The sequence below is a fragment of the Nuphar pumila genome, chromosome 12, assembly GCF_984573655.1.
Source record: "Nuphar pumila chromosome 12, dmNupPumi1.hap1.1, whole genome shotgun sequence".
Classification (NCBI taxonomy): Eukaryota; Viridiplantae; Streptophyta; class Magnoliopsida; order Nymphaeales; family Nymphaeaceae; genus Nuphar; species Nuphar pumila.
The window spans coordinates 16,389,736-16,403,373 of NC_143260.1; the positions used below are offsets into that span (position 1 = coordinate 16,389,736).

Below are 13,638 nucleotides of genomic sequence, written 5' to 3' on the forward strand. Positions count from 1 at the left end.
TGAAGTTGCAAGTCTCATCGTCTATCAATGATATCCTAAATAGGTTTATATTTTCTTTCAACCTTGTCAAAGTTTAAAGCAATTTTCTCCTTTACTCTATCCATTGCCTCGTACAAAAATCCCATAGCAGGTTCATCTGCATCAACTGATCGCAACACTTTCACGAGAGACCGTGTAACTTTAATTGCATATGATATGACAACCCAAAACTTATGATCATTAAGAACAATATAAGAAATGTTCTTAGCATTAGATTTTTTATAGTAATTACATGATCTAAATTTTGAAGATAAGAACATCGACTTCAACTCTTTCTTATCACATCCAATACTATGAAGCGTGAGATATGTTGTGGCAAAACGAGTGACGGCTGGACGTAGAAGTTCTTTCTTCTTTCTGAACTTTTTCATCAAATTTAATACCCATGCATGACTATAAATATATCTTGTAATTTTTTTCGCCTTTTCCACTGTATCTTTAAAAATTGATATCTTTTCAATATCTTCTAACATAATATCCAAACAATGCGCCGCACATAGTGTCCAAAAACATGTTTTTTCTACTGTTAACATATTCTCAGCTGCCACATAATTTGATGCATTATCTGTAATGAATTGCACCACATTACTTTCACCAACTTCTTTAACAACTTACACAAATTTGCACCAATTTTTTCTATATCGCTGATGTCAACAGACTTAAAAAATATTGTCCCAGATGAGTTGTTCACAAGAAAATTAATTAAGTTTCTTCATTTTCCATCTGTCCAACTATTTGTCATAATGTTGCAACCAACCTTTGGTCTTTCCTTTTTGAACTCTTTTAAAATTTCGTGAGTACAATCTACCTCGTCCTTCAAAATCCACGTTTTGATCTCGTGATAAGAAGGCGGTTTAAACCCTCGCTCATAATTGCAATAACTTCTACCATTGTACCAAAATATGGATTGTTGCAAAGATTAAATGATAAGGCATTTGAATAAAAAAATCTACCAATTGCACAATATACATTTTTTCTTTCATCCCTTTTAAAAGCAGTGTTTATTGCGGTTTATCGTGCTTCTTTGTTCACAAAGAGGTTCATAGGACCACCTGTGCTTGTTTTTGCATCACTATATGATCCACTGGTTTCTTTGTTCACGTTATCGCCTGTTGATGATCCAAAATAAACACTCCACCCGATATCCAACCTGTTTTGTTCTTCCTTTTGTTTTTTGTTTTTTTCTAATCCCTTAGATGGTTCTAAAAAAATCTTTTTACATCAGGTGGAACCGCTTCGCACATGTTTATACCATGTTTTGTGTCAGTTAAGTGATGTTTTAACTTATAGATGCCTCCTGTAGTCTGTTTATGACAGTAATTGCAAATTACATGTCCTACGAGTTTGAGATCTTTAGTGGGATTTGGAACTTTAGCTCCATGATCCCATCCTACATCTTTTCCCATTGTTTAATTGCAAAAATGCATATACGAAAATATATATTAACAAAAAAAAAAGATTACAAGTACCATTCTTTGATAAAAGACATTCAAAATAACAGAAAAAGATTTTGCTGCATCTTATGATTCAATAATGCACAAACAAACAATAAACTAATAGCAGTTGCAATCTTAATAATGAATGCATACATGCTTGTGTATATGAGAAACCAATAAGTGCACAAGATCTTCTTTAACCAAATCTTAATAATGAATGCGTACATGCTTGTGTATATGCACAAGATCTTCTTTAACCAAAAAATGTGAACTAAGCCAAGACAAAAGAGTTAAATGGAACAAGGCTAATCGATTCAAACTTTTTCTACAATGGGTTTTCCCGTGACAGACATGGTCGGCATTGCACATGCATTCATTATCAAGATTTAGGTCTTGAAAGAGAATGGACACGCATGGCAACACAAACAAAGTCTTTCTAAAAGCAGCCTAATGACAGTACATATTCCACTCGTGGTCCAAACAAGAGCTCGCATGTTTATCTGAAAGTAATATCTAATCTATGGGGATGCTGAATTATACCCAATCAACTATCACACTCACGATTTATGAAATGTAAAATATCTTAAATACTATAACATTTTGTGTGCAGATACACCAAGTCAGAGATATTAATTAGGCCAAATGTTTATTAGCATCCCTAACTAATATCAGGTTGCTAGCCATAACCCAGTTGTGCCCCATCGTACAAATGATAAAGTCATAGCTTAGGCTAAGTCAGATGCAACCAGCAGCCAATGCAAGATGATAGATCAACTACAATGATAAAGAATGCTAATAGAAAAAATGTTTTAAGTCCACCAGTAGGTCAAAAATTTGTTACAGACTAGCAAAAATGCAAATCTGAAGACTGCCAGTCTGCAAGCCTTGACCCAGGACAGGTCAAAAATGCGAGTCTAAAGCATAAACCGTGATGATACAAGCAATGTTCTTGAATAGCTTAGGGGTAAGCATGAGTCTGAAAGTTACCCCCCAAAAAAAAAAGATTTAAACTGTGATAATGGTTTCAGAAAGAATAAACGAACAAATAGTCAGTCATACAACATAATAATATTCATCAATCATTAAATCCATACTACATAAATTGTAATAATCTGCAAAGTAAATATTCAATAGTGCATACTAATTTGTATTTCATCAATCAACTGACTCATTTTTACTGCTTAAGCAGCATGAGAAAGACGTGTAAATGTGCTGAGAAGGAGAAGAGATAAGAAGAAGAAGAAGAAGAAGAAGAAGAAGAGGAGAACGAGAGAGAAAGAGAAAAAACTAGAAACAAGAGAGAGAGCGTACCTGTTTTGGGGCTCCACCACGAGAGAGAGAGAATGTGGGGTGAGAAAAAAATGAGGGGCTTAAACATAAAGGGCCCCCAACCCCTTTATATTTAAGCCCTATATGCGCCTCATCCTGAGGCGCGCCTCGCCTCGAGGCGTGCGCCTCAAGGCATATGAGGCACACGCCTCGGGGCTTTTGCGCTTTACCCATACGCCTCAAGGCATAAAGCCCCTCGCCTTGAGGCGAGTCCTGCTTTTTGCGCCTTGAGACACGTTTTTAGTAACACTGGTAGAGACCAAAGCATATATTAACACCTTCACGGTTTCCCAATTTGCACAGAGTCTAAGGAATTTTCCATAGACTTCAAGCATCATTTGCATGTGTATATTATAATACATCCCCTCCTTTCTTCACGGTGGTCTGACAATGGGATAATAAACTTTCCATTGACAACAGATATGCCGATCTTTATTCTCACAATCACAACAAGCAACAGCACCCCATGATTTCACTGGTTTGATTGGACTTGGATTGCCTGTAAAAAAATGCTTAGACACTAAACATTTATAGTAAAAAGTGAAACCTCCGCAAAGCCATTCTACAGTGCTTAACATTGTCACAAATTCTACCACCCAGATGTATCTACTACATGCTTGTCAACTGCTCCACTTACTAATGAAGCATCCCCATGGGAAATATCCTGACACAATAATAACTTATTTTCTTGATAAACATTGTTATCATGAATACTCTTATTCCTCCTCAATCTATTACATTTACAGGATGAATATGGAAGAGAAGGGGCTGCTATTGATCCCAATCTCCTCTCTTTGAGTGCATATGGAAACTTTCAACCATGAAATCTGGCCATGTTGGGAACTCAAAGCAACAGACTTGCCGAAGTTCAAATTTCAAAACTTAGAAATTGTGTAATTCTGGAATTTTTATTCCAGATATCAAGTCAGTCCAAATACTAGAATTCTAAGTTGGGTGAGGTTTCAATTCCACAATTCAAAACTGGCTAGACCCAGCACACCCCTCCCCTGTATCTGTGAATTTTGAAGTATGACCTTGTTGAGTAATCCAATGGTGGTTTGTTTAATTGGAAATGTCTCTACGTGATTTATGCATGAATCAGCATCAGCAGTAGCCATTTGATGACAAAAGGACAATGCAGTTTCCATTACCAACTTTTCCTCCAAGATCACAGCCATCACAGCCTATATGTAATTTCACCATGATTCAGTCTTCCCTTCATCTGATCACTCAGCCAAGCAAACCTACTGAAACATACCTTCCTGCTCTTCTCTTTTGACATTAGACAATGCTTAAATGCAAACCTTGATCCATCAATTTTGGCATGAGATATCTATTTTTTGTGATCGCTCCTTCGAGAGGCATCATTTCACATTGAAGAAACTTGTACTAAGAGGTGATTGTGTCTCATGTTTATGACATTCCACATTTGTATATAAAGTATGAGGTACACCAATGTTGACTTGATTTGGATACATGTTAAGGTATGACTGAGAAAGGCAAGATGCATCAGTTTCACATGGCTGCATATAAATAAAGTAAAAGATCATAAAGGATTTTGAGCAGGAAGACTTGCAGCATCGTAATTAGCAAAAATTCTGGATGATGCCTGCACAAAATTGTTCCATCTGAATCTGCACCGGATCTATCTTTGATAGTTTCCTTAACTTCTCAGGGTCAATGAGATCAGGCTTATGTTGACCTTGGTCCAACGAGATAATAAACAAGTAGCAGAAAGGATTTTATTTAGAACATCAGCAAGCTGATCTACCTCGATACAAAATGGACTTCTAACATTTTCTTGGCCATATGGTCCTTAACAAAATGTAAATTAATTTTAGATATGAGATCTATTGTGAGATATGTAGTTCCAAGATTGTCAAATCTAAATACAGGAGGAGAAACAGAGTGAATACAAATGCAAAGTTCACAAAGAAACTATAATTAAATCGGTTCAGAGAACGATATCCTAACCAGATGTTGGATCTAGTAACAGGTTGGTGCATGAATTGACTAACCCTGTTTACTGCCAAAGAGATATCTGGGATTTTTAAAAAGTATACCATCAATCTTAATAAGCTTGACTGAAGTGGAGATAGGTGTTTGAATGGGCTTGGATCAAAAAGATTAAGAATGCATTTTCACTGAGATACCAATAGAAAATATTCATGATGATTACCTTAATAGCGAGAAAGCAGTTGAGGGTCTCAGGATCTTTTAATGCAAATTCTTGTCCCAATTTATAGAACAGTAAAAAAAATTATTTGGGATTTGTCACCAATAAATCACAGACATAAATTCCATTCAACAGAATATCATCCACATAGATAAAAGCATATAGAATGCCGCTCAATTGAGAACTAGATGAATAAGGAAGCATTTGCCCCAGATCTAAAAGGACAAGTGAAACAAGGAAATGACTACTCCTAAGTCATTGGAACAAAGCCCAAGAGCCCTATTTCAACCCAAAAAGAACTTTACATAACTTAAAAACATGTGTTCGATGATTTGGGTATGCAAAAAGCATATATGCCTCCTCTTTCTAATGCACCATAGACAAAAGTATTGTATTCAACTAAATGACAAATAAGACATCCTCAAGATATTGAAGAAAAAGTTCTACAATGAAAAGTGAAATAAGGATTGACTATTGACTAAGTCGCTGGAAGCAAGCCAAAGGGCCAGTTTCCACCTGCAAAGAACTTCATGTAACTTGCAAATATGGATTGGGTGATTTGGTCTATGAAAAGCACGTGCCCCTCCTCTTCCAATGCACTCTGTTCATCTAATTAGAAGTATGCCATCTTCAGGATACAGCAATAGAAAGGAAATTGAAATAGTTGTTGGCTTAATCATTTCAGTATAATCTACCCCTCCCTGCTGATGATGGTCTTTGGTGAGACAATACAAGCCTTGAGACACTCGTAGTCATAAATCTCATTCTCGAGATTTTGTCAGCAAGAGAAAATCTTGCAATAAAGTGAATATTTTTAATTTTAACAAAATATCAAGAAAATCTTAGAGTATATAACATTCATAAGAAAAATAAAACAAATGCATAAAAGATATTAAAATTTAACAAAACCATAGAAAATTGTGATATCACTAATATATAAAAAATAGACAGGATTTCTGGATAACTCATGGCTCATGAATACTTCACATAATATTGAGAGTTTCTCAAGATCTCGATATTTGTAACCATGCATTCAATAGCCCCATCTGCCCATTGTTTGACCTTGAATATCCACTTGCAGCCAACTGGATTCATATGGACTGGCAACGGATCAAAGTCCAAGTCTCATTTTGAAGAAGTGAAGTATTCTTCTTGCTTGTCATGCTTCCATTTACAGTGTTTTTAAGCTTTGGTGCAGCAGGTTGGTTCATCATGTGCAGTTATGTGGGATAGGAGAGCCTCATGAATTGGATATTTAGCTGCACAATATGTCTTAGGCTGTGGTTCCATAATAAGATCATGTTCTCATGGTGTGAGTGCAAGATGGAGATGGCAAGGCATTCGAACAGACTGGCGAGCAGTTGTAGAGGGCTGAGTAGGTAAAATTGTGAAGACAGCAGTCAATTAGATGCATTTTGTTGAGCAATGGAGGACACTGTGGAAGAGCTAGTAGCAGGGGCCAGTCGGAGTGTGAAGATGAAGTGACTCTATCAAATCATGGATTTGGGTGTGAAGAAAATGGAGATAAGTCTATAGGATCAGATGGTGAACTTAAGAAAGTCAACCTATGAAAAGAAGAGAATATCCTGAACAACAGGCATAAATAGGAAGGTGGTTCACTGTAGTTGAGACGGCTGATTCTGCTATGGAATTAGTTAAGTCTAAATCTTTAGCACCTGCAAAAGGAAGCCAATGTTCATCTAAGATAACATGATGGACTTTTATCATCTTCTTGCCATATAAAAACACTTGAAGCCATAACGCATACAGAGCTATATTCAAGGAAGATGCCTAGTGTTTTTAAAGTCCTCTGATTTTTCCACAGCAAAGTTCTATGCTGCAGGGCTAATGTGGAAACTTTACACTCTTAAATGTATCTGGCTTCTTTTGGTTACGTTTGTTTATTATTTATAAATATTAATAATAAAATATTAATATTTATGGAGAAAGCTAGAAATGGATTTTGACTTTTTGGATTACAAACTGTTTATGGTCCCATTTGGATAGTGCTCCATCAGATCCACTTGACATGGGATTTAAGTTCAGGTTGCCCTTAGCACCAACAAATCTGTTTCTCTTTGTCTCCTTGATTCATTTGACCACATTCTCATGGCTGTGATTGATCCATTTTACTGAGAAGGCCTACTGTTCAGGTAGATTATTTGGTGTATTTTATGTGCTTTGTAGAGTGTAGAGTTTTGTACATATTTTCTCATCTCACACATGACTGGTTGGGCCATATAAACAAGGCATTCCCAAATGCCTGGAGGTTCCTCCCATTATTCCCAATCTTCTCCATGCCCCTTTTGCATAAGACTCCCTCCCATTTTGGAGAGTTTTGGACAAATACATTAACATTTGGTTGTAAATGCTAATATGCATTTTCTGATGATGACATGATGCTGAGAAATTTGATTATTAGAGATTTTGTTACTTAATATTTATTGAATGTTCATATTTTATTTCTTAGATACTTACATAGATCAAGTTGTTGCATTAATGTTACTTTTACATATTCATCTCATATTTTTGGTATTTACTTGAGATTTTCTATTACTTATTGGTTGTTGCTTCATCAATAAAACAAATTTTTATTTATTTGTATTTTTAGATATTTTTTTTAAAGTTCTTTTAAGTTTTCAAAAAAAAAATTGAGGCTCACGCCTTGCCTCAGTTTTTGGTGGAGCGCTTCGCTACGCCTCAACGCTTTTCACAACATTGTTATCTATCAATGAGTATTGTGGTTTGGTTGACAACATCTCCTCTAGATAGAGACAACACCATCACTCCACATCAAATTCCAAGGGTTTTGAGGAAGATTCAACAACACTAGAGGTTGTGGTAGACTCTTTGCACCAGTCCCTTTTGATAATCAGTTTTTGGCTTTATGGAATTGTCTTGTTTGTCAGCTTGTAACAAGGTTGGTCACACAGCTCATCAATGTCACCAGCCATCTTATTCAATTCATGTCAGCACTCAAAAGACCTCTTTTACCACTCCAAGTCCAAATGGTTCAATGAATGACCTCAACGCATCAACAGTTTCTATTGCCTCCTTGAACTCTGGTACACCTTGATTCTACAGCAACAACCATATGATAGCAGATCTGAACAACTTGTCAATGTGCTCTTGGTTCAATGAGTGACCTCAATGCATCAACAGTGTTGCTTGCTCCCCTTGAATTTTGGTGCCTTGATTCTAGGGCAACAACAATAAAATAGCAAATCCAAACAAGTTTTTCATTTGCTCTAAGTATTCTGGTCAAGAACATATTAAAGTTGGTAGTGGACAAGGTTTGGATATTATATATGTGACAACTCCTTCAAGTCATTCCACATGGAAATTTTAAACTAACAGGTGTTCTACCCATGTCTTTTATAAGTAAAAACATTTTCTCATTTAATCAGTTTATACAGGACAATTATTTGTGTTTGAATTTCATCCCTCACTTTCTTATCAAGGATTGCTGCTCGTGGAAGGTCCTTCATGAAGCAAAAGTGAAGCTCGGCTTTACCAGCTAGCAATAAGTTGAGGCACACAAAATGCAGAGAGTGCAGCTGCACTTATTGGTGAATGGTCTGCCATCAATCACTGACACCATCGGCTGGTTCATCTAGTGCTTTAGGCAGCCCATAAAGTTGTTTTAACTCATGCAATTTCGTTCTCCCACAATAAACCATCCTTAGTGTGTGAAGCATGCCAGTGAAGCAAGTATCATTGGCTACATTTCTCCTGATCATCTCAAAACTAAGTTTCAGTTGAGTTGATCTCTATGGCTTTTGGGGACCAGTTCCCATTCAATTTGACGATAGACATCACTCTTATGTGCACATTTTAGATGATATTGACAAGTTTATGTGGATTTATATTATTCAAAAAGTGGCAAGAAGATCATTGGCTATCTAAACACTTTGCTTAACATGGAATTGTTCATGTTGTTCTGTCCACACACTCACCAACAAAATGTTTTAGCTGAGTGCAAGCATTGGTGCATGATCAATGACCGGGCTTGCACTTCTTGTAGGTTGACATGTTCTGTGTGTATTGGAATCATGTTTTTGAAATCCATATATGCTTAACCAATAGATTGATTTCACAGGTGATTGTAGGTGATTTAATCAAGTAGTTGATTATTCTTACCTTTGGGTTTTTGGCTATGCATGCTATCCAGGAATTGTGAATGCCACAAAAGACAGTTTGGGGGAATAAGTTTTATAGAAAGGAAATAGTGGATACTGAGCTTGAGTGAAGAAAGGGAAGTGGAATGGGGGAGGAGAATGATATAGGACCGCCTTGCTCTGATACCATGAAGAGAAGTTGCACCAAAAAGAAGAAAATGGTTTTCTTTCACGTTTTGAAGATTCGATGGTTGTAAATATAGTATGGGGGTACACCACCGTTGACTATTTTGGATACAACACATTTATCTACAATTCAGAAATAGAAGAGACAAGGAGAATCAGTTACACGACTGCACACACAGAAAGCAAGGAATTGAGGACGATGCTCTGCAGCATCATAGTTATCAAATAATAAGCATGATGCATGCACAGATTGCATAGTGGGAATATATACTGGAGCATAATTAGTAAAAAATCTTGATGGTGCCTGAACAAGAATTACTCAGTGGATCCATCCTGATCTTCATTTGATTTATCTTCGACATTTCCTTTGAAACACATGGATGAATCCGGTTATTCCTTTGTCGGTCACAGTTCCTGCTTTCTTGGTAATTAGAACACAGGAAAGCCTCTCATCCCCATTCTTTTGGAGATGATGATGAATCCTTTAATCGCCATAACACATGACGTAAAAGTTTGGCGTACGATGATCTGATGATTCGACGAAAAATTGTAGAATTCGCCAGAAAAAAAGTAAACAACCATTTCCCTTCTATCATCCTTCCTAGCCGATTATTACCCTTGTCTTCAAGCTTAGCTGAGAGAACAGAAGTACTACTATTGGATTCCTCATTCTGCTTCCTCTTCTTCCCTTCTTTTTCATGCGTCCCAGTTTGTAGCCCACTATAACAGATGATAGAGAAAGGGTGTCTGCACCGCAGGCGAGCCGCGACAATTTGAACGTTATTCGAAACAAAATGGTGCTTGTTTACACGACCTAATTCCGAGGTTCAACATAGACGCAAAAATTCGTTCAATTTGGCAATTAATCAAGACCATCCAATCCTAAAGGATCGGTTCCCCGACTCCGATTTCCAATCAGTAGAGGCCGAAAAAAAACCACAAAGTGGTCATCAATCAGTAATCCACCGATCCACAGCATGTAAAAGAAACACACAAAAGAACAGGAAATAATCTGAATTGGAAAGAGAGGATGAACGCCGAGAAATCAATCACCTTGAGCGGAGGAGGAGGAGGAGGCTGGTGGTTGAGGGTGGCGTCGTAATCGGTGTAGGGACAGAGAACATCGTCCGACCCGAAGTTGAATCCCCCCTTGGCCAACGAACCACCACGAACACTCATCCCTCACGACGACGACGACGACGACGACGGAGAAGAAGGGGAGAGAAAGGAAGGGATCGGCGGTAAAGGGGTGAAGCTGATCGACCGCAGGTCTCGTGGGCGGGGCCTGGCCTTGCCTTTGCAGTCGACACAGTCGGGCCTGGCAAACGGGTCGATGTAATCACGAACGATGGAGTTGATCCGACCCGAATTGGTTACTTAATCCTTACCCAATGTACGTCAGCATGATCTCGCCTATGTCTCTTTTCGGCCCGGGCCCGTTTAGAGCTTGGCCCGCCGAGCTTTAAGTGTTGCCCAGCCTGGAGATGGCTCAGTCCATTTAATAACGGGTCGGGCTTTGGCAGCTCATGACACAGCTCATTGGACCAATAGAACAATGTGAAACAGGTGAAGCCCGGCCCATCCCAAACTCAACTAATTAGTACAATTAATTAGATAAATAATAAATAATTAACAAGTTTCCATGAACCTAACTAATTATCTTTATAGTTTTCATAAAATTAATTCAACTAATTAGGTAAATAATAGTTATAAAGTTACTATGCAATTAATTTATTTTTAAATTTTAGATTATTAAAAATTAATAAATAATTCAGGCCTAATAGCCCATGGGCCGACCCGGACCCAGCCCACATATATAACGAGTCAGGTTTAACTAACCGCTCAGGCCTAAAACCTTGACCCAAACCTGACTCATGACGAGCCAGGTTAGCTTGGCCCATCAAACCGCCCGACGCATTGCCGAACCCTACTTAGGCCAAGACTGGGCACTTTTCATTAAATCTTAGTGCAATACCATCCGACATTCAAACCAGACATTCAAACCTAGACATCTAGGTTTGTCTGCATTCTCACCTAGACTTGGACTGATTTTAGCCGTTCGGACTAGGATACAGTCGGGGTGACAATCCGGTCGGGTCGGCGGGTTGGTGGGTCGGGTTAATGGGTTGGCGGGTCAGAATACATCAACACGAACACGACCCATTTATTAAACGGGCCGGATGTGGCAAACACGAACACGACCCATTTATTAAACAGGTAACCCGACACGACACGGTTAACCCATTTAATAAACGGGTCAGGTCGACACAACACGATTACACGACATGGCGACCCAATTATTAAACGGGTCAACCCAATAACATAGACACGATAACCGACCCGAGTAACCCGAATAACACAATTAGAAACACAAAAAAAAATACATATTATACTTTTTTTTCTGCAAATCTCAATATGGAATTGTACTACCAACATTAACATAAAACTTCAACATAAAGTCATAAACATAAAGACAACATCAACATAATTGTCTTACAAGTTACAACCATGCTACAAACATATCCACCAAGTTGTCTTATAATCATCAAGATAAACATAAATAATTAAACTTTTCTCATAAATGACCCGCCCGCCTATCCCATTTATTAAACAGGTCAAACGGGTTGGCATACCCCTAACATGAACATGACCAGTTTAATAAACGGGTTAGGTGGGTCGACCTGTTTACGACACGAACCCATTTAAGCCAAACCCTAACCCGGCTAAGAAGCGGGTTGGCGGGTCGGTCAGATTTTGCCACCCCTAGGACAGACATCCCATGTCAAAGGATGGGAGTCTTTTTGAATTTTCCGTGGGATCCTACTAGGCATACAAACATGAAAAGTATATAATGTCCTCAGCCAAATAAAAAGTATATCTTTAAATAAGTAATGAGTAGATTGCACTATTGGCTTCTAATAAAAAACATAACTGCATGTGTTGTTGCTTAATCATAGTCTATGCAAAAAGTCTCATTAAATCAACTCTACCCAATGTGAAACCTTCAATTTTAGTTCTAACAAGTTTTGGTGCAGTATGAGCCACCGATTCTCCACCACTCAAAATAGGCATCTAAACACAAAAAATTGTTTAATCTAATACATGTTCTATTAAGCTAGCTATGGAAAACACATCTACCGGTTAGGATTAAGAAAACACCCAAAATTTTGTCCCTTTGAAGTAGTTGAGGACGATTTAAAAGATAAGACTATTTAAGGGCTATTCATTACTTGCCTTTAAATTACATAAAATATATTTGTCAGTTAGATTAATGAAACACCTATACATATGTTTTTTTAAGTCAAAATTTTACATTATATATATATATATATATATATATATATATATATATATATATATATATGCATGCTAAATGAGTTTTGGGTGCTATTCAGTATTTTTTTTCATAAATATGACCTCATAGATCTGTTTGGCATGATTGATTTACTAGGAATCAACACTTAAATTGTGTTTTTTTAATGAAAAAAAAGATAAGCTTTGAAACTCCATCCATGTTTATTAGAATATCTTTATTTTGCTTTATGACGGTAAAAATGCAAATAGTTAGAATTCGAATCGGATAGCCAATACCATACCATAACTAATATAATGTTCACTAATGAGATTCGGGTTTAGATGCTCAAAAGCTCATATCAAATCTGATTTTTTACATGTAATTGGATTCAATAGCAAAAAATCAAAACCATGTTTACATCCAAAAGGATACTTTGTTGGCTTACCAAATTCGACTAAATTTAATAAGATTCAGTCGATCAAATAAAATTTGATCTACTGATATCCCTCTTTGACTGTATCAATACGTATTTTAAAGAAAATCATACCCAAAACTTTTTAAACCCTCATGTACCAGTACCTAAAACCCATATCTTAGATCAAAACCATCCTTGAATAAGCCCACAAAAGATGGCCATATTGCCCAAAACCCACTCTAGACTCTTAGTAATAATGTCCTTTATTTTTTACATAATCTTCAAAATTAAATAGATGCCACACTTTTTATAAACACCACATTGTGATTTGGAAACCAAAAAATGATCATATTGCCTTAAAAATGGTGCTTTTTTAAAATATTTACTAATTTGCCGAAATCATCCCCATGTTCAAAATTGCTGATTCTTGTCATTTTAAAGATGTTTTTACCATTTGCACATGCAAACCTACTGATGTTTGCACAATAGATATGTACATTGTCTGAAGGTCACAACATCTCAATAACAATGAGATTCGCATGAACATTTCATGGACCAATTAAAATTAGCATAAAAACTTTGTGAAAATGGTCAACTTGAATCCCAACACAAAAGAATCTTTTGATATTTGCAAAACCTTTTAG

At 37.0% G+C, this 13,638-nt stretch overlaps 1 protein-coding gene across 3 annotated transcripts in view; it reads right to left on the bottom strand.

Annotated features, from left to right (window-relative positions):
- The window catches only part of LOC149820132 (uncharacterized), a 51,977-nt gene extending 41,426 nt beyond the window's left edge, over positions 1-10,551 (bottom strand). For 2 of the 3 annotated variants that reach the window (XM_089982005.1, XM_089982004.1), the window contains exon 1: positions 10,338-10,534. In XM_089982005.1, the coding sequence (XP_089838131.1) occupies positions 10,338-10,463 (126 nt within the window). In that variant the 5' untranslated portion in view covers positions 10,464-10,534. Of the gene's footprint in view, positions 1-10,337 lie in introns of all 3 variants that reach the window. The other variant, XM_089982003.1, reaches the window with a different exon arrangement.
- Positions 10,552-13,638: the final 3,087 nt, after the last annotated feature.